Here is a 20,361-nt window from a genome sequence, read left to right as displayed (position 1 = left end):
ACCATTATTATTATTATGATGATGATTGAGGTTGTTCTTGTCGTTGTTACAAGTGACTCACAATTTCCTTACAATTCGTATGTGTTTACAATTCTTGATAACCTCCCGTGTAGGTGGCACTGCTCACCTTTGCTGACAGTTGATCGATCGTACTGCTACCACTACTACCCATGATGGATGACAACAATGTTCCACCACCACCACCACCACCACCACTCACTCTACTCTTCATGGTCTCTTCCAAAGCACGATTCAATTTGTTTAAGGCCTGTTGTTGTGAATAATTCAACACATATTGAATTTGTTCTTTGAGTTTTCTTCTCACATTGTTCTGAATGAATGGTGAGAGTAAAGACAAGAGTAATTGATGGTGAGCAGTCTTGGTGAATGTCAGTTTCAATTCATCAATATCCACACTCACAGATTCACTCACAAAGAATTCATTGCCAATGGTTTGTTTTGTGGTATCTATGAGAATCTTGGAATGAATTATTAGACCCAAATCACCTGTATCTATATCCATCAAACCTTCATCACCAATTTGAGGGAATGAAAATCTTTGGAAGGAGAATTGAACATCTTTCAAATGACACACCATGCCAGACAAGTGCAACACAAGAATGGATTTGGTGCCTTGAAGAGATTGTGCCAAATTCTCTTCACTGTAGTCAATATTGGTGAGAGAGTGAGCACTGAAGGCAACATGAGAGGGTAAGATATCATCTGCATTGATATGAAGATTCGAGAGAGTATATTCAAGATCTGAATCAATGTAATGAATGTCAAGATCAGTCAATTTCTCAACACTCTCTTTCAAGAGTGCTACTAACATGGTTCTCAATTCTTGAATGGTTTCTGTCTTGAAAGTGAATTCACCCTTTGAATCTAAGAATAGGTCAGAGAGTAATTGACGAGATTCAGCATTCAATTCATTCAACAATTCATCATTACGCATCTTTTGAATGGCTCTATTCAGTTGAGAATTGAATCGATCAATGACACGTAATTCCTTCTTTTCAACAATCTTTTCACGAATTCTTCTCAAATTGTACTTGATATGATTCAATTCAGATTCTTCTTTCATTAATTGAGGATTGTCCAAATAGCGTCGAATGTCAGATTCGCTTTCACTTAAGAGTTCATTCAATTCCTTGTCATTCTTGAAGGCACGATACACATCACGCAATGAATTTCTCATTCCATTCACTAATTGTTCATCCCCACCGGTCCATTGAACAATTAATTGTTTACCACAATTCAACAATTCCTGGAAATCAGGATCATTTCTCATGTCGCGTACGAGTTGAGAGGTTTGTTCACTCAATTCATCCTTCACTTGTTCAATGGCACCTTTGGCTTGTTCTTTTTGCTCACTCACACTCTCCACGAGGATATTCTTCAATTGATCAAAGATGTTGAAGAAACCCAGTACTGATTTCTTATAGGATGGATTCTGAGAGAATTCTTGTATGAGTTGGTTGAATCGATCAAAGAGTTGATCTTCCAATTCATCCTTCTTCTCAATGTCTTTTTGAAGTGATTCTTCAACAGGGGCAGACTCATCGGCCAATTTTTTTTCACGATCATGTTCTTGTTGGTGTTGTAATAATTGTTTCTTTTGAGGTGAGGCTTCTTCTTCTTTGGTGTTTGCCTCTTTACGACTACTACTACTGCTCTCAGAAATGGAGGGAAGAAGTGGTTTGGACCAATCCGATTGAATTTCCTTCTTTGTTTGCTCAGAGGCACCAGGTAATTGAGGAACACCTTCCTTCAAGACCTTCTCTTTGTCACTCTCCAGATACTCACTCGCCTTCTCACCCAACGATGTCAAGTCCTCCTCTTGGAAGGTATCGACCAGTCTTTGAATGGCTTTTTTCAATCCTTCATCAGTTCTTCTCTCAATACTCTTCAAATTACTTCTGAATAGTACTCTCAAATAATTCAACGTATCAATCATGAGTAGTCTGAATTGAGGAGATTGAAACAATTCAAAGATGAAATTACTAAAGTTTCGAACAGCATCGTAGAGAGTCTCTTGTACTTGAGGTTGTTTCTCTCTCACTTGTTGTTCCAATGTTTTGGCAGAACTTGAGAGTACATCTTGTGAAGTTCCACTCAATTGTTGAGTTGTCTCTTGTGAGATGTCTTTCACTTGATCGGCATATTTACGAATAATCTTATTTGTGAGTTGAACAAATCGTTGTAAGGTATCATTGGGATTCTTTTCTTGAATCAACTCTTTAACAATATCCAACAAGTGAAGAGTACGTTTTTGAATAATCTGAGCATGTGGAGCAGTAGAAATGTAATTGGAAGTCTTTTCTAATACTTGTTGTACTTGTTCGACACCTTGTAAGAGTTGAGCATTGGATGGAATTTCACCTTGATTGACAATATTTTGTATTTGTTCAACGGTTTGATCAATGACCTTATTCTCAACGGTTACATTGGTGACATCTTTGTCAGAGGGAGTGCCTGAGATGGTTGTGGCACTGATACCAGAGGAAGTGGTTTTAATTTCTACCATATGTGAATGATGATGAGAATGATGAAAGTAAGGTAGATACAACTAAAAGATGAAGTAGTAAAGATGAAGTAATAAGATGACTTGTCAATACAAGGTGAAGATGAAGTAAAAAAGGTAATATCAAATGTGTCAATTGAAGTAGTGAAAAAAGGAAAGGTTGAAAAGTTGCTTGTAATGTACACAGAGAGACTCTACAGTAGTAGTTGTTGTAGTCTGAGAGAATAAGTGAGAGCTTTTTTTATGTAAACGTGTGTGTGTGATGAGTTGTTAATGATGATGATGGATCTCCAACACTAGTTGATGCATTGAAATGGAATTATTCTGTTCATGGAATGATCTAAATATGTATGAATGAATGAAAATGAATTAAAACCTTCGAATACAACAACAACAACAACAACAACATCTATGAGTGGATCAATTATAAATATTAATAGACACTGTCACCAGTGTGTGTGCGTTTGAATTGAAAAAGAGAAAAACGATGAAAATGGTGTCTTGATTAATTTGGTGTGCTGCTCAGCCATTGACTTGTCTGCAATCACATGATAACACTTTCCAACCATCGAAACTTGTTTACAGTTGAACAAACACTCGACAGCAATCCTTGTTTTGAAATTAATTTTTAAACCATCTGAGGTGGAATATAACATCCTTCAGTCTGTCCTTTCAAAGAGATGCATCTGTCTACCTGAATCAACCAAAGTGTTGTCCTGGTGATTCACACTCCTTTGACTTCCTTGTCCACACACACTGATGCACACTGTCCTGGTGATGCACTCACCTTATGACTTCCTTTGACTTCAATCAAAATGTTTTTTGTGGTTGTTGTTGTTGGTTCTCTCTTCAAAAATATTGGCAGCAAAAGTGTCCCGAGCTTCGCTTCTCTTTGTCGTGTCATCTGTGAACACCCACTCGAATCTCACTCTCTCCGATAAATCATCATCATGTCCTTTAATCAATCATCATCATTCAATCAAATGCAGCAAATGCAACAAATGCAAAATTATCAAAGACAACAACAAATGCAAATGATGCAAGATCTTCAAATGAAGGAAGCCATGGAATTATTCAATGAAATGGTGAGACATTGTGTTGATAAATGTATTGAAGATCCAAAAGGAGATAAATTGGATGAAAATGAAAAGGCTTGTGTGGTCAAGTGTGGAGTGAAATATATCAAACATAACATGCGTGTTACGGAACGATTCCAAGCTGGTATGCAAAATCAAAAGTAAAGGAGTGCCAATCGATTCCTTGATGTGAGATTATGAAAAACCTTTGTTGTTGTGTTCATTCTCCCAATTTTAAATTTATAATGGTATCAATCTATTCAAACAAACACTTGTTCTTCTTATCATCACCCCTTTTGAGAATACAATTTAAATACGATGAATTTTATTCTTCCAAAAAACTCTCCACCATACCTTTGAAGGTGGTTCTTCTTCTCCATAAATTAAACTTCAATATTGGGTGGTTCTTCTGGTGGTTTATATCCAGGTTGTCCAGGTAAATCTTTGTGTGGTTGAACTCCGAGCTGTATTGGAATTAGACTCCAATCAATTTTCTCTGCTTCAACTCTCAATTCTTTGGGAAGGGCTTCCAATGCTGCCTTCTTTAATTTTAATCTTCTCTTGTGGTCTTTGCGAGCCTTTTCTGTCAAAATCCCCTTTAAAGATGACCATGCATTGGCCAACATTTCATCCTTTTTAAATTGTTGTGGTGTTTTAGGAATTCTAGGTTTGGTAACAGGTCGTACATAGTCTTTGATGGCTTCTATCATGTAGTTTTCTTCTTGTGGAGTTGGATTCTTTGGAAGTGCATAGTTTCGGACACTATTTGTTGTTGATGATGAATGAACGAGGGTTTGAAGGGATGAGGCTCGTTTGCTGCTGCTCGTCCCCAGAATCGAAAATGCCGAAGAAGAAGGTCGACGAAGCATTTTTATTCTTGTTGCGACGCAAAAAAAATGAACACAAATGAAGACGTTGTAATGAATAGTATCAACCAAACATTGATGACCCACTCAGAAGCTTTCGGAATCATCTTTAAACATATTGAGAATTTCTCAAAAACATTGGACGGATTATCTAACCACATCAATAATCGGAAACAAAAGGTAAAGTCAGTTAAATTAGTCTCCGACAGCAACCAACCAATTAAACCTAAACAACCTCTTCCTCCAAAAACAACACTCATAGAACAAACTCCATCCCCTGCACATCCTTATCGAACTGATGGACCATCAAACCAAATATCTAAAATCAAAAATATTACACATCCAACAAACAAATCGAAAATCAACAATCAAAATAAGACAACAAACTTCATCACCAACACAAACCTCACCAAACCAATTGAAACAAGCACAAACCTCATCAAACCAATTGAAACAACTTCAAAGCCCCAAAGTCAACCCCAGATTCAATCTAAGAGCCCACCTATCAACACCAGCTTCAACCTGAATGAATCGCAATCGTCATACTTGCAAATAGCCAAGACAGCCAAGAACATTACATTTGATCCAACAAAAAAAACTCCGCAAATCAAATCCTACAATACAACAACAACCATGTACCCTCCTGCTAAAAGAGCTAAAACAATTAACTATTCTCACTGTGTATCTATTTACCTCAGTAAGCATATCGACTCAGACATCACTGAATTTATTACAGATGCAGTCAAAGAAAAACTTACATCATGGTACATACCTAACGACAAGACGCACGTACTCCAACTTGTCTGTAACAATCATGAAGATTATGTATCAACCTTGGGAATTTTAAACTCACAATCAACAAGAGACTCCAGTCCACTCAAATACGTTGTGACTCCTATGAATTTCTCACCAGCTGAACACACCCTCAAATATCATACTTCATCATATGACGAGATGATGAAGTATACTACCACATTATCAAAAATTTTTGGAAAAGAACTAATGGAGTTAAAGAAACTAATACCAGTTATGACAGAGTCCAAAAGCTTTATAAAATCAGAATAGCAGTTGAATCTCTTGAAGATAAAGAATATTTTATGGCAAGGAAATATTCTGAATACCGATCCATTGACCAGATCATAACAGAATCTAAGCTTAACTGCTCTTGCAATTTTTCATCCCTCTACACAGAGAAAGATATCAAAACTGCGATACAAAAGATGGTGGAAAAAAAGCAACTGTGTCTTCCAATCAAACCACTTAGAGATTATTAACAAACCTAGCCCATATCGCCCTGGAGAGCATTATTATATAGCCAATTACAAAGCAACTAATGTTGCAGAATTGGAAAAAATTACAAAATTCCCAACAAGTATCACTCCACCAAATGGCACAAAACCAACCTCAAAAAAACTCATATCTACAACCAAATATTTGGTAGAAAAATTCAAAAAACAACAAGAAAACGAAGTGACTGGTGCAACCAATAATTTCCAATTCAATAATGACCTCTCAGCATTAGAAAAGAATCACAAATCACTTCAAGTAGAATGTACTGAAAACTCAATCAAACTGGAATCACATTCTAAACAAATACAAAACATCACCAATACACTAACAGACCACACAAAATCCATACAGACCATTTTTGAAAAACTCAACGAAATAGCTTCCAAAATGGAAAATATTGAATTACATTTGACAAAACCGTACCATCAATTAATTCATGAATCCAAGGATGATGTAGAAGATGAAGATAATGAATCTTATCACCCAAAACCAAATGAAAATAGTGATGATGAAATGGAATATGACGAAGAAGAAGATATAGTAGAACCTAGAAGAGGTGATAAACCTCTTGGAAATAAGAACAATTAAGTCACCAAAATGTAATTTGAAAATTGGCTGTTTTAACTGCAACGGGCTCATAAAGACAGCCACAAAAGAAATATTGACAAATGAAATCAAAGGGATGTGCTACAATCATAACATCCAAATCATGTCAATTACTGAAACACACTTAAAAACATATGAAGATCAAAAAGAAGCCTATAACAAAGGGAATGGAAGTATCTTCTTTAATTCACTATTTGGAGCAAGAAAAAGCTCAAAAGGGAACAGCTCTCTTCCATATTCTTAACAACAAAAGAAAACGATTCATATCCAACGAAAATCTAATACAAGGAAAACTTCAATGGACAAGGTTTTTCTCTAGAAACAAACCTATTAACATCATTACGGTTTATGCTTCATCTGATGGTGAAGATGATGATGAAATAATCAACATTATTATTCACCTTCTACTAAAATGTGAAAATGAATTCAACATTGTGCTAGGAGATTTCAATATCAACACAAGGAAACCACAAAATTCGAGAGAAAAAGAATGGAAAGAACTTATTGAGTGTTTCCAACTCAAAGAACTAATCATCCCAGAGAATTACACATACGTCAGAAAAGTCATCAACTCAGTTCAAAAATCACGACCTGATCATATCTTCGTTTCTAACAACATCAGAATAATCAGAGAAGTTATTTTGCCACCAATATCCAAAAATGATCATCTACCGTTCTATATTGACATTGAGCTCGAAACAGACTATTGTTGGAGAAACTTCATCTCTAGGAAAGATATGAATCAAATCTCAACAACATTGAACGAATCACACTATGATTCATTTGATGCACTTCAGAAAGACATATCAGAAATGGTTAACAAATTTTCTTTCAAAGACGATAAGACCAATCTCAAATACATTAACACAATCAATAAGAAAGAAATCAAAACCAAAGAAATAGAACTCCTCCATCTTGTAACACAAGGAAAAGGTCAAAATATCGAGGAAATTGAAAAACTAAGAAATAATATCAAAGTACTATACAAGGAAACTGGAGCTGATATCAAAGCAAAACTAAGTGAAAATTTCAACAAACATGACAGCTCAATGATTTACCAGTTTGACAAACATCTAAAAGAAAAATCAATAGATTGGAAAAATATCCAATTCTCTGAAGAAGAAATTGTGCATCATTTTGAAACAAAATTTACCTCAGTATCCAAATCATCAGACTTTGAAAATCCACCATCAACCGTCAAGAAAGGACCGAAAATACCACAAATAAGCCTTAAAACAATTAAAGAGGCGATATCGAGAATGAAATCCAACACACCCGGTCTAGACTCAATATCCTTCCAAATTATACGTAATCTCAAAGACGAACATCTACAACTTATTGCTGACCAATTTGAAAACTGCATTCAACAAGGTAATATCCCTGAAGAATGGAAATCTGGTTGGGTTAAATTACTCCCTAAAAGAGACATTCAAAAACTAAATGATATTAGACCCATAACCATTCTCCCAATATATTACAGAATACTTTTCAACATAATTGCATACGAATTAAGACAATGGGCTTCCAAACACATCAACTTAAGGCAACAAGCATTTATTTCACACAGAAACACAATGAATCACGGATTATTACTTTCATCTCTAGCCAAAAAGAACAAGTCGTCATTCCTTTTGGTAAACTTAGACATCGAAGGCGCCTATGATTCCGTTGAAGATCATATCATTGAAAAAGCTCTCACTCATTGTAAGTTTCCAGATGAGTTGAAAACTTTTATACTAAACTCATACAAGAGTCAAATATTACAGCTAGAAATTGATCACCATCTCTCTAGACCATTCACAAAAACAAGAGGAATACCACAAGGATGCCCTTTAGCTCCTCTTATATATGATTGTATTACTCAACTCATCATTGACAAATGCATACAACAATGGAAAATTTCAATCAAACCAACCAAGCTTAATATTAACGATATTGGTTTGCTCTGCTTTGCTGATGACATTAATTTAGTTTCAAACAGATACTGCAATTATAACGAAAGACTTGATAATATCTCTAAATGGCTCGGCCAATTAAGTCTAAAAATTAATCCTTCAAAATCCATGGCAACCACTCTCCCAACTAAAAGCAAAATGAAGCCAATGATAGACGGTACTATTATACCAAGATTCAAAAACCTTCGAGTACTTGGACACTATCCTTGGGATGACTCTACTTTAAATGAAGATATTGAAAAAAGAATCCTCCAATTTCAACTCTCACTCAAATATATTCCACTGAAAAGAATGGAGATAACAAACATTAAGAAAGTAATTTTTGCCAAATGCACTAGCTTATTTACACACATTTTACGAACAAATTACATTCCTGAATCACTTGTTGATAGAATTAACATTGAAGTAAGAAAAGCAATAAGAAAGAAAAATTTTCATGCATAATGCTAGTCCAACAAACTATTTTCACCTCCCAATCACCTATGGCGGACTTGGTATTCCAAGATTCGATATCTTTGCAGATGAAATTCGAATCAAAACAGCCCTGTATCTTATTAACAATGATAATGAACTTCTTAGAGAAGTATATTCAGAAGGAATCAAACACGAAAATTCGATTTTTAAGGAAATGAACAGATCAATGAAGAAATACAAGATCAGACCTCAACAATTTAACAATGACGAAATCTTTCCAAAACTCAAAGGAAAGAATTTTACTATTTACACTGACGGATCAAATCTCAACAACTCAACAGGTTTCGGCTTTACCGCCAAAGTTAACAATTCCCAAGAAACCCAAGATTTCTCATACAAAATTAACAGCGAATACTCACATAACGTTGCTGAATTATCAGCAATACTCACATCACTAAAGATACTTCCACCTAAATCTAAGGCAAAAATTCACACAGATAGTGAAATATCCATCCACGTTTTGAAAAACAAAGCCTATAACGGAATTTTTAACTGCTTCAAGCATGAATATCAACAGGTCATTCAACAATCCAATCTAAATATTCAACTAATCAAAGTTAAAGGTCATGTCAACAAAGGAAACATCAAAGCTGACGAATTAGCTAAGAAAGGAGCTCAAGAGCACAACTATTTTGACATTAAGAAGCTATTTTCGAACCAAACCATCCTTGCCACATCTAATACCATTATTTTCGACATCAAAAAATCCATACAAAAGAAAAGATATGATGTAATGTTTAGCCAATTTGATAGAGATAATTCCAGTCTACACCTTACCAAGAACTGGTCATCTATCAATCTGAAATTCATCAAATCTAAAATTGACACAAATACTAAGTGGTCAATCTGGAGAAACTTAACAAGCAACCATATCAAACAACATAAGGAAAGACAATGCGCTCACTGTAAATGCCCCGGAACTCTAAAACATTTCATATACTATTGCCCTAATACTCAATGCTTTAGGGATTTTTTCTACACTAAATTCCTAGATATTACATCAATGCAATGTATCCTCAACGATTATCAAGAATCAAGATACTGTGAAAGAAGGAAAGTTTTCATTATTCATCATGACGGAGTAATGATTCGAGATACTCAAATGCCCAACTTTAAAAATTTACCAAATATTTACCAAAATTGGCCTGAAATCCAAACAATTCTCACCCTACTAGTTGGTAAATGTCACACCAAGTATTATGAAAACTCAAGGTTTAAAAAACCAATTCAAAAACAAACCCCAATCCTCACGGATTTACCAGCACCAGTGGTGCTAACAATAAACTAATTAGATTTTTATTCTTGTTGTTGAATTTGAAAAAAAAACAATACAGAGAGGAGAATTCTCTCCTAAGGATTTGAGGATTGAAGAGATCCATCTATAGCTCATCATCATTGACTCGTGTGTCATGACAAACATTCATCATTATCTATATTCACGAGAAATCAAAAGAAAGGAGACAGTGGCGCCATTTCTCTTTAAAAAATGATTCAACAAGAACTTCAAGCTCCTTCTGTGGAGATTGAAACTGAACACTTGAACCAACCACTACGAATGGAATCCCATCCATTCATTCCCGACATTGTGGATCGTAATAACAATGATAATAACTACAACAATGATAATAACAACGACCATGTTCATACATTAGAAGTGGGTGGTGGTGGTGGTTCGAGTGGTGGTGGTTCAAGCGATGGTGGTTCTGATCCTGTAGTTGCTGCAACAACATTAAATCATCAATCAACGAATGATAATCTTCCCACTATTACCACCACTACCACCACTACTATCACCACTACTTCTACTACAACAGGACATGAAAGAAATTTTGAAAGTGAAGCCAATGAATTATTAATCTATGTCAAGGATCTTGTTGCAAGAAATGAAGAATTACAACAACTATTGCAAGAACAACAAATTCAATTTGAAAAAGAGGAGAAATTCTTGATGGAAACCATGACAATGAACAACTTCTCGCCCTACAAACAAAAAAAAGCACTCAAAAAATTAATTCAACGAACGATTGAACTAAAATCTCAAAATATGAAATACAAGACAATATTTTCATTGATTAGAAATGCAAAGAGTAAAGAAGAAATGGATCATTTATTAAGTATTAAGGAACAACTGAATGATTCTCATGATCCTAGTCTGTCAGATTCACGAAAAGATCTTTTAATGAATTCTGAACACATTCATGAAAATGTTTGCACGACTACTACAACCACCAACACTACAACTTCACCTACTTCCAATTCCTATCACCATTCAATGGTGGTGATGACTACGACATGTCCATCAACCTCACAACAACCACTTCAAACGTCACCTAAATTCTCCTCTCCTAAAAACTTTTCTAACAACCATTCAAATCGAAGACGATGGTCATCTTCCTCTCCAACAACAACAACAACTCATTTCAATGTTAAGAATTGTACCACCAATAAGAATGAATTGAACAAGAACAACAACATTCATGGTATGGAACACACTAATTTGACACTACCAGCAGTGAATTCAACAATTTCAGATCTAAGAAATCAACTCACCAAATACAAATCAAAGAATCAAAAATTACAACAACAAGTGGAAACATGGAAGAATTTAGTGAACAAGTATGAACAAATGTTTGGTGTTGTAAAAGTGAGTCTTGTTGAACATCAATCGGATGAAAAGGAGTAGATCTATATTTGTGTGGTGTAACCTCCTTTTTACTTCTCTACTATTATCAACAATATTTGTGTTGATCATTTCCACAACATACCAGTGTGTGAATGAGCAATCAATGATTTCAAGATAATTTACTTGTTCATTCCTGTTTTGAGGTTTCTTTGTGCATATTCCATTCCACTTTTGAGAGGTCTACTTCCCTTGTTGTTGTTGTTGTTGTTCAGATTTGAGGATTTTTGTTGTGGATCATCACTCATCAAACTTTCTGCAGAGGATGATTGAAAATATTTTACAACCGATTTCACAGTTTCATTCTCTTGCATTAATTTCTTAATAATAAATGCAAAGAAAGCATCTCCTTTCAATACATCAGAACTAGAATTTAAATCATTGAGAGTACAGAATTGAGTGACAATCTTCTCTTTCAAATGATGATACATGGTTCTCATCTCTGTGGTCATGATAGGTTCACAAATAGTTTTTACAAATTCCAAATCTAAAATAATGGCATTGAGTTGAAGTATATTGAGAGAATTCTGTTGTGAGACAAGTTGAGTAGCACTTGTCGTTTGTTTCTTGATGGTGGTGGTAATTTCAGAGGAGTATGAAGAAGAGGTTGTTGTTCTTGACTCTTCAATGTGATTCCATTGGGATGATGATGATTCTGTAGTTTCCTTCTTTTTCTGTAAGGGTGTCAATAATTTCCAAAAGTAAGGAATTTCACCCATGTATTTGAAAAATAATTTAAATAATTGTTGAGAAATGTAAGAAGTAGGATGATCGAGAGAGTTGTCCTTTTCACGAGTAACCTCCTCATCATCATCCTCATTATCATCATTGAATTTGTTTCTACGACGTGGTTGTGGTGGTGATGATGAATTTAGAGAAGAAGAAGCATCATCATTGATGGTCATCACCAATTGAGGATATTGTGAGACAAGTGTCTGTAGCTTTTTGACATAACTCACAAATTTGATAAATTGAGGAGAGACTTGTAATTTGGATTCTTCGGTGCTACTTAGCATTCCAATGACTAGAGTGTTGTTGCTGTTGTTGACACGAGTGTTACTAGAGCTACTACTACTACCACTATTACTACCACTATTACTAGTAGTGTTGTTATCTCTCTTATCTAGTACCAAAGATGGTGATGGATACATATTTGGAGAATGTAACTTCATTTGATCCAAAATCATTCCCACACGATTCTCACAAAATCGTTCAATAATCCTTTGATTTAAATCTTGTGTTGTTTTCATAAATAAACTAAATTGTACCATTTCAATTCCAAATAATAATTTCATCTTGTCTACAAATTTAGGTAATAAATGATATCTCACTTGATTTAAATTACAAATCATACTACAGAATTGAGAGTCATTGAGATGTGAATTGGCAAGTCTAAATATTTCTAAAATGTACTCTTCAAACATTTCTTTAACACTTCTTACTGCTGTCTGATAGATGGAAAGATTTGCCACTGATTTTAAATGTTCAATATATTCATTGCAAAAAAGGTAGAGATATTTTCCACTCTCAGTGAGAAAGATGGTATTCGTATGAATACTACTATTGAGAGAGATATTGTTGTTAGAATTGGAATTGGAATTCAATAGAATGTTGTTGTTCATGGTACTGGTACTGCTTCCAGTACTTTGACTTTTCATTCCACTATTGATTCCACTATTGATTCCACTATTGATTCCACTATTGATACCACCACTAACACCACTAACACCACCACTTCTACTCGTATAAGTCATCATCATGACATTAGAGGAGTTCAATAAAAGACTCAAATTTGGACATTGAACACCAACTGCAAATTCAAATCCTTTCCAACTTTCTCGACTCAATAAATCAAATAAATTCTCAATATTCACATCCACATATCTCTGAATAGCAACTTCCAAATCATGTCTAAAGAATTCACTCAACAAGTGTTGTACCGATAAACCTTGAATATTCATCTTTCTTGAATAATGGAATACAATTTTCAATGCATTTGTCATTTTACCTAAATCATGTTTCAATACGGAACCAATACTCTTCTTGAATTTCATACAAAATTTTTCAATGGTTTGTGTCAGAACCCAATTGATGAAACCACTGTTATGAGATCCTTGTGGTGTTGTTGTTGAGATTGTTGTTGTTGTTGTTGAGGAGGAGGAGGAAACATGAGTATGAACAGTGGTGGTGGTGGTGGTGGTGATCTTTTTTCGACTACTACTACTACTAGTGGTATTCGTGCTGATCATTGAAGACTCATCCGAGTCACCTCCCATCCTTGGTGATGATCCATCATGATGATGAGGGTGTTGTTGTTGTTGTGAAGGTTGTTGTTTGTTTTGACCTCGTGTTAGTTGGATATCCGATCGTTTCAATCCACTTCCAAAGATGGTCATGTAATTCTCACACACCGTAGAGATGGCATTGAAAAATCTCACACTCAATTCTTCACACAATGCTAATGGATCACCAATGAATAAATGTGATAATACTTCATCAATCACTGTACTTTGTGTATCTAAATAGACTGTAATGGCATCTTCTTTGTAATTCATAATACTAATATATTTCACAAGTAATTCACTGTAAGAAGTATTTCTTGAATTTCTCAATTCAATTAATAAAGTTTCAACAAATAATTCAGAGACATGATTGAATTTTTCAATAATTTCAATATCTGAGGAGATGGTGGTGGTGGTGGTGGGTATTGAAACTTGTTGTTGTGAGGAGGATGGAGCTAAGGTGGTGGTAGAGGATGGATGTTTCATTGGTTGTTGTTGTTGTTGTTGTTGTTGTTGTGATTCTATTCTATTATTATTATTAATATGGTTGTTACTACTACTATTAATATGGTTGTTACTACTACTATTACAGTTCATTCTTCTTCTTTGAGGAGGAGAATTCAAAGTTGGATCCACCAAGTAGTGTTCTACAATTTTACGTCCATGATCATAAATTTCAATACATGATTCAAAATGACGTATTTTCAGTGCATTATAAAAATCATTGGTTAAATCTTTGATCTTGTTGAGAACGAGTTGTCTCAATTCTTCAGAGTTTTCTTCTTGTTGTTGTTGTTGTTCATGGATGGTATTACTACTACTATTACTACTCAGAATTGCACTTGTTGCTGAACTCTTAAAAGTACCACCACTCTGACTAGTACTAGTCGTGTTGTTGTTGTTGTTGTTGTTGTTGTTATTGCTACTCTTACTATTGCCACCATGACTCTGACCAATACCAATACCACTCTGTCCACTACTACTACTACTACTACTTGCTTGGTTCCATTCCTTCAATGTATACAACACATTGGATACATTGGATTTCATTTCATTCCATAAATTACTCAATTCCACTAATTCTTTATCCATCTTTTCAATGTGTTTTGATGTTTGAATAAAGAATCCATAATGTTGATAGACATCTGTAATGAGATTATGAGAGACGACATTGGAGAGTTTTAAAAGAACCTTTTCATTGTGATCTTGAACATTTTTGATAATCTTGTTATTCTTTTCTTGTTGCATGAGTTGAAATTTCTTTCCAGTGATTAAATCTTCAGCTGAGTGTGTGTTGAGAGTGGAGTGTGGATGAGTTGAGAAACATGGAGTGAGGTGGAGTGTGGATGAGAGTGGAGTGTGGATGAGAATGCAAGTTGAGAATTTGTAAAACATTACTGTACTAGTATTATTATAAATTCACTTACCTTCTTGTCCTGCTTCAGTCACCTCCTTTGCAAATCTCTTTCCAGCATCCATGGCTCCCTTCACAAGTTTCTTACCAGCCAAAGCAGGATTTAATAACTTGTTGATGGAAGTGATAGTAGTAGTACTCATAGTAGTAGTACTCATAGTAGTAGTAGTATTCATTGTGGTGGAATAATCCAAAGAAAGTGCACCACTTTCATTCATTCCATCCAAATCATCATCCAAATCATCATTCATTTCAAAACTATCAATCATTTCTTGTCTTAAATTTTGTGAATTGGTTGAATTTAAATCAAATCCTTTAAATACTTTTTGTATACTCTTATCAAATCTCAATAATCGTTTTTCAATTCTTTTATCATATTTTGTTTTATCAAGAATGGTATTTACATAATGCATGTCACTAAAATCAAAATCACAAAATGGTTCTAATAATTCTTTCATTTCTTCTACAGTGGGTACATCATCATCGGATTTGAGTTTGTGATCAATTTGATTGACACGAGAGAGTGTGAGAATGTCATTGTTGTAAGTGATGGTTGAATCTGACGAGTCATTGTTGGTAGTTGATGATGACATGTTGTTCATTGAATGACCACCAACAAAGGGTGTATGAGAAATGACAGTACTTTTTAAATCTTTTAGAAAGGAGTGTGGTTGTTTGAGAGAGGAACCAATATCGGAGAGGAGTTGTGAAGCCATGATGATGATGAACAAGAAGATTGTTACAATGATGATGATGGTGGTGGTTGAGTAACGTTCTGTCGATTCTGGTAATTGACGATAAATGTTCAATTGCTAATGATGACCACCATCACTCAGTTGTCAAATATTTTTTATCTCGAATAAAAATTTCCGTTTTCGATGATGGTTGCTTTGTTATTAAGAGAGCTGTTTTCGTTGTGCTTTAGATAAATGTTCAATGGCTGATAACAAAGGCAATTATTATCTGAAGTTATTTAAACGCGTGAACATGTCAACGACACATTAGTTTTGTTGACTCTTCGTAAGGTACAAAACGTATTTCAGTTTTGAACAAATAAATACAGCTTCTTTCGATTCCAAACAAACTTCTGCTTCCTTCATCAATGGTGTTGGAGTCAAATCAAAATGCAAATAAATCCTTAATGGCTGTCAATGAAAATTCATAACTAGCGAAAGGGTTCAACAGGGATCCATCTAAAGAGATTTCACTCGGAGAATCTTTGAAAAATTGAGGAGAGGGAAAAAGGCGAGAGCAATTCGAGCAAGTGAGTTGATATCGGTCGATCGAGGTTTCATTCTTGGAGATCCAGGGAGTGATGAGTTGCACCTTTAAGTTCAACATGGATCAATGTTCACAGATTGCCCCCTATCGTAAGGGGATTTATTTATTTTAGAATTCTCAAGAAGTTGATTGCTAATTGATGCATTTCTTACTGTAGTTGTATTCAGACTATTGTTGAGGTTGATCTTTAAAGTGACGTTGAGAGATCTTTGTATCATTCAAATTCGCATCTAAAACCTCTGTGTTTGTGAACAAGAAGATTTCAGATCAATTTCAGCACTCGAATTTTCTTAATTACTAAGATTATCGATAGTTTATTGCCGAAGGCCGATGATTTTACTTCAAACGACTCGATAAAGAGAAACCTAATCAAAAGATGACTGTAGTTTTATTGAGAAATAATTTTCTTATCCATTTTATCATGATTCATTAAATAATGTAATATATCTTGGGAACTACAATATATTTTCATATATTAATATTAATTGATAAGAAATCTCAATAAGAGATATTCTGAATCGAAGATATCATTTATTATACTCATATTATCTGATTATTGTTATGCTATATTACTTTCAACTTGTATTGTCAATAAAATATAAATTCGTTATAATTTATCAACTTTTCCCGAAGAATTCATATCCTCTTGAACATCTGTTTATATTATACATTCCTATTGAAATCAAAACATATTATTTATTTTGATTTTGTTAATACAAACCTTTAATAAATATGTGTAAAACTTCAACTATTATTATTTATATATTTACTTTAAATGACAGATATTAGTTTTACAAAAGAGAGTAAAATATTTAATTCACCTGAAGAATTGGTGTACTCTGATGTATTGTTATATAGCTTGTAATGAATTAAAAGTGTTAACATTTTAACAATATTATCATTTTCAATTACAAAATGAAAACCGATGAAAATTTGAATAATGCTGTTCTAATGGTAATATATTATTTATGAAAAAGAAAATATCGTGATTGGAATGAATGGTAAATGATCATTATTATTAGATGAACTATATTTACTTTGACTGTTCATTCTTTTCTAAAATCTTAACAAATTCCGTGTAGTATTTTTCTTGGTGTTTTTGAATCATCTTTTTAAAGTCACTCATGTTTCCATTGTAGAAATGATATAGAGAAAGTATCGATTGTTTCACCCAATTTCTGCATTCAGAATTTCCTTCCCTCGATAACTCTCCAATGCTTTGCAATAATTTTGAAATGAATCGTTTGTTGGATGAGGTACCTGAAGTAACATTACTATTACTGTACAAGGAATGTTTCAATCGATAATTAATACCTTCATAAATCAATCGAGCAATGGCACCACGTATTGTTGCATGTTTCGTACCAGGTATTTGATTCATGACACTATTCATACACTTTTCAATGTATTGTGTATTTAAAATCATTTGAATTAAAGCATCTGTTGCATTGGAACTAATGAACTTGTTTGTATCTGTTGTTTTTTTCAATAAAATTGGAATAATGGAATCACATTCCAAGTCCATTGATTTTGGATTGTTGATAAATAATTCTTCAAAACATTTGAGACTTGTTTTAGAAATGGATGATCTGAGAGAGGAAGCTAATTTCGTTAAATGTGGAATAATTTCTCTTCTAAGAATGGTGAGAGATTTATGATGGTCCTATCATATGATACTTACATTTTACCATCCAATAATTCTGAATTAAATTTTGATAATCGAATAACAATCATCACTCCAGATAATTGACTTTCCCAATCACTAGAAGAGAGAGAATCCATTACATGCTATTTTTGAATGTTGTTAATGAATAATAGTTCATGGGTATTTAAAAGAATTCAATGTTGTTAATGAATAGTTTATAAATGATATTGGAAATATAATCATTCAACATACCTCTAACTCTTGTTCTGGATGTAGTAATGGCTTTTCAAGTATCCTATCAATTTCATTCTCTGCTATAGTCGTGTCACTTGAATGAATGTCTATATTCGAACGATCTAATTTGCCATTCCTTGTCGAAGAATGAGTATAATTATTCATATCAGTGATCTTTGGAGTAGCAGAGGTGGTGGTGGTGGTATTTGCAGTATTTGTGGTTTTTGTGGTTTTTGAAGATGAATTCAATCTTTTTGAAGTGTTTAAATGTTCCTCTTCACTAGTTGTTGTTCTGAATGATAATGATTCATCCATGTCATCGTTTATCATTGATGATTCTTCGTTTGAACGATTCTTCTTCTTATTTGAGAATACACTTCTTCTACTCCTACTACTGTTGACACTTGAATGAATATCAGCATCACCACCACCTTCTCCTTCATCATAATACCATGAAGAAGATTCACCAATATGAGATGTTTTCATGTGAGGAGGAGGAGTATGAGGAGTATCAGGATGATCCATGGTGGTCGTTGTGGTGGTGCTATTGTTGAGTGAGATGGGATGGTTCAAAAGACGACGTTGTGGTGTCTGGTTGGTCCTTTTTTTCAAATCTTTGTGTTCATCCTTATTGTCCGTCCAACCATGAGATGAGGTTGGTTTGTTATTGTCTCGTATTTTGGATGGTTGTTTTTTAGCACTAAAATTTTCTTTCTTTTCTGTTTCATCCATAATCATTTCATCAATTTTGTTGAGTGAAATATCATTTCCATGATTATCAATTTTGTTGAGTGAAATATCATTTCCATCATTCTTTGATAATTCATTGATGTGTGTTCGATTTTTCAATTTTTTGTGATTCGATTCGACAATTTTAGAAGACTCTTCAATGATTAATGAGTCATTCCTTTCTAGAATATCATTTTCATCAAATTGTACTTGATCATTGCTACTATTACTAGTTATCGTATCATCAAATTCGTCTTCATCGTCGTCATGGAGAATGTCATCATCGTCGTCTGCAAGGACTACAGAGCTCGAACTCTGTTGTTGTTTGGAAATGGCTGAGACACACTTCCTGACCTGACCAGAAGAAGAAACTTTGGAAGAGCTGTTGCTGCTACTGATGGAATGAGTTGGTTGTTGGGATGAGGTGAGTGGTGGTGTAAGCTGTATTGCTTCTGAATTTTTCTTCAAATAATTATAACCTCTGGGTGCACTTTGAATTCTAATGACTCGATTAATGGTGGTTGGCAACTCCCATGGTATTTTGTTTTTTGCATCAATGGAAGTCGTCTTAATACGATGTACATAGTTCGTGGGGGGATGAGTGGAATAAAAGTGAGAATTTGAAATTTGAGGATGAGAAACAAGTGGTTGTTGTTGATGATGATACACCATGGTGTTTGGTTGATAAGGTTGTTGTTGTTGTTGTTGTTGTTGAACCATTGAAGTCAGATTGGAATTTGGGATGGATGGTTTCATTTGGTTGTAATTGTTGAACATAAGAAGGGGGGAGGTTCGAGGAGGAGAATTTAATGAATTTCGGGTTGAAGAAGGTGCAGAGAGTGTTGTTGTTGGTTGTTTTTGAGGATGATCATTCAAAGAGGACGATTCGATCATCATGGAGGCGGTGACAGAAGCACCCACTTGTGTTCTTCTTTTCGGGGATTGAGTGATGTGGTTTGACGTTGTAGTAGTGGTAGAAAAGGACATTGTAGAGGGATGTATGAAGAGGTTGTTGTTGAAGCTTTCTTGATTCGTACGAGTATGATGATGAGAGGGTGAAACGAGCTGTAGTTGTTGTGGTTGTAGTTGATGATGATGATGGAGGGAGGGAGATAAGGTGAATGGTTGTTGTTGCTGGGGTGATGATGGAAAGGCTATTCTTGTGCTGTTCGTCGTCTTTGTAAAGGTCGGAGAGGAAGATCGGTGAGGCAGACTTGACTCTGTGTAAGCCTTTGAGGTGTGAGCGTTGCTTTCGAGCAAAGAAGAAGAAGAAGAAGAGGGCACCATCGTAGGGTGAGTGGAGCT

General features: G+C 34.5%; 9 protein-coding genes across 9 annotated transcripts; 5 read left to right on the top strand and 4 right to left on the bottom strand.

The window, feature by feature from the left end:
* Positions 1–85: 85 nt before the first annotated feature.
* On the bottom strand, positions 86–2,527 carry FDP41_004147 (uncharacterized protein; the record flags this gene model as incomplete). The annotated part of the gene is made up of 1 exon (XM_044707530.1): positions 86–2,527. The coding sequence occupies one exon, from the start codon at positions 2,525–2,527 to the stop codon at positions 86–88; it is 2,442 nt and encodes an 813-aa protein (XP_044561565.1).
* Positions 2,528–3,474: 947 nt separating this feature from the next.
* FDP41_004146 (uncharacterized protein) lies at positions 3,475–3,765 on the top strand (the record flags this gene model as incomplete). The annotated part of the gene is made up of 1 exon (XM_044707529.1): positions 3,475–3,765. The coding sequence occupies one exon, from the start codon at positions 3,475–3,477 to the stop codon at positions 3,763–3,765; it is 291 nt and encodes a 96-aa protein (XP_044561564.1).
* A 218-nt stretch (positions 3,766–3,983) lies between these two features.
* FDP41_004145 (uncharacterized protein) lies at positions 3,984–4,469 on the bottom strand (the record flags this gene model as incomplete). The annotated part of the gene is made up of 1 exon (XM_044707528.1): positions 3,984–4,469. One exon carries the CDS (start codon positions 4,467–4,469, stop codon positions 3,984–3,986), a length of 486 nt encoding a protein of 161 aa, XP_044561563.1.
* A 27-nt stretch (positions 4,470–4,496) lies between these two features.
* On the top strand, positions 4,497–6,344 carry FDP41_004144 (uncharacterized protein; the record flags this gene model as incomplete). The annotated part of the gene is made up of 2 exons (XM_044707527.1): positions 4,497–5,492; positions 5,613–6,344. 2 exons carry the CDS (start codon positions 4,497–4,499, stop codon positions 6,342–6,344), a joined length of 1,728 nt encoding a protein of 575 aa, XP_044561562.1.
* A 152-nt stretch (positions 6,345–6,496) lies between these two features.
* FDP41_004143 (uncharacterized protein) lies at positions 6,497–8,761 on the top strand (the record flags this gene model as incomplete). The annotated part of the gene is made up of 1 exon (XM_044707526.1): positions 6,497–8,761. The coding sequence occupies one exon, from the start codon at positions 6,497–6,499 to the stop codon at positions 8,759–8,761; it is 2,265 nt and encodes a 754-aa protein (XP_044561561.1).
* Positions 8,762–8,957: 196 nt separating this feature from the next.
* FDP41_004142 (uncharacterized protein) lies at positions 8,958–10,079 on the top strand (the record flags this gene model as incomplete). Its single annotated transcript, XM_044707525.1, has 1 exon — positions 8,958–10,079. One exon carries the CDS (start codon positions 8,958–8,960, stop codon positions 10,077–10,079), a length of 1,122 nt encoding a protein of 373 aa, XP_044561560.1.
* A 198-nt stretch (positions 10,080–10,277) lies between these two features.
* On the top strand, positions 10,278–11,474 carry FDP41_004141 (uncharacterized protein; the record flags this gene model as incomplete). The annotated part of the gene is made up of 1 exon (XM_044707524.1): positions 10,278–11,474. One exon carries the CDS (start codon positions 10,278–10,280, stop codon positions 11,472–11,474), a length of 1,197 nt encoding a protein of 398 aa, XP_044561559.1.
* Positions 11,475–11,593: 119 nt separating this feature from the next.
* Positions 11,594–15,883, bottom strand: FDP41_004140 (uncharacterized protein; the record flags this gene model as incomplete). Its single annotated transcript, XM_044707523.1, has 2 exons — positions 11,594–15,036; positions 15,181–15,883. 2 exons carry the CDS (start codon positions 15,881–15,883, stop codon positions 11,594–11,596), a joined length of 4,146 nt encoding a protein of 1,381 aa, XP_044561558.1.
* A 1,598-nt stretch (positions 15,884–17,481) lies between these two features.
* Positions 17,482–20,343, bottom strand: FDP41_004139 (uncharacterized protein; the record flags this gene model as incomplete). Its single annotated transcript, XM_044707521.1, has 3 exons — positions 17,482–18,082; positions 18,130–18,236; positions 18,346–20,343. 3 exons carry the CDS (start codon positions 20,341–20,343, stop codon positions 17,482–17,484), a joined length of 2,706 nt encoding a protein of 901 aa, XP_044561557.1.
* Between the last annotated feature and the right edge of the window lie 18 nt (positions 20,344–20,361).

Source organism: Naegleria fowleri, assembly GCF_008403515.1.
Source record: "Naegleria fowleri strain ATCC 30894 chromosome Unknown tig36, whole genome shotgun sequence".
Taxonomy (NCBI): Eukaryota; Heterolobosea; class Eutetramitea; order Acrasida; family Naegleriidae; genus Naegleria; species Naegleria fowleri.
Note: the sequence above shows the minus strand (reverse complement) of the source record. Positions and strands in the feature narration are given on the sequence as shown.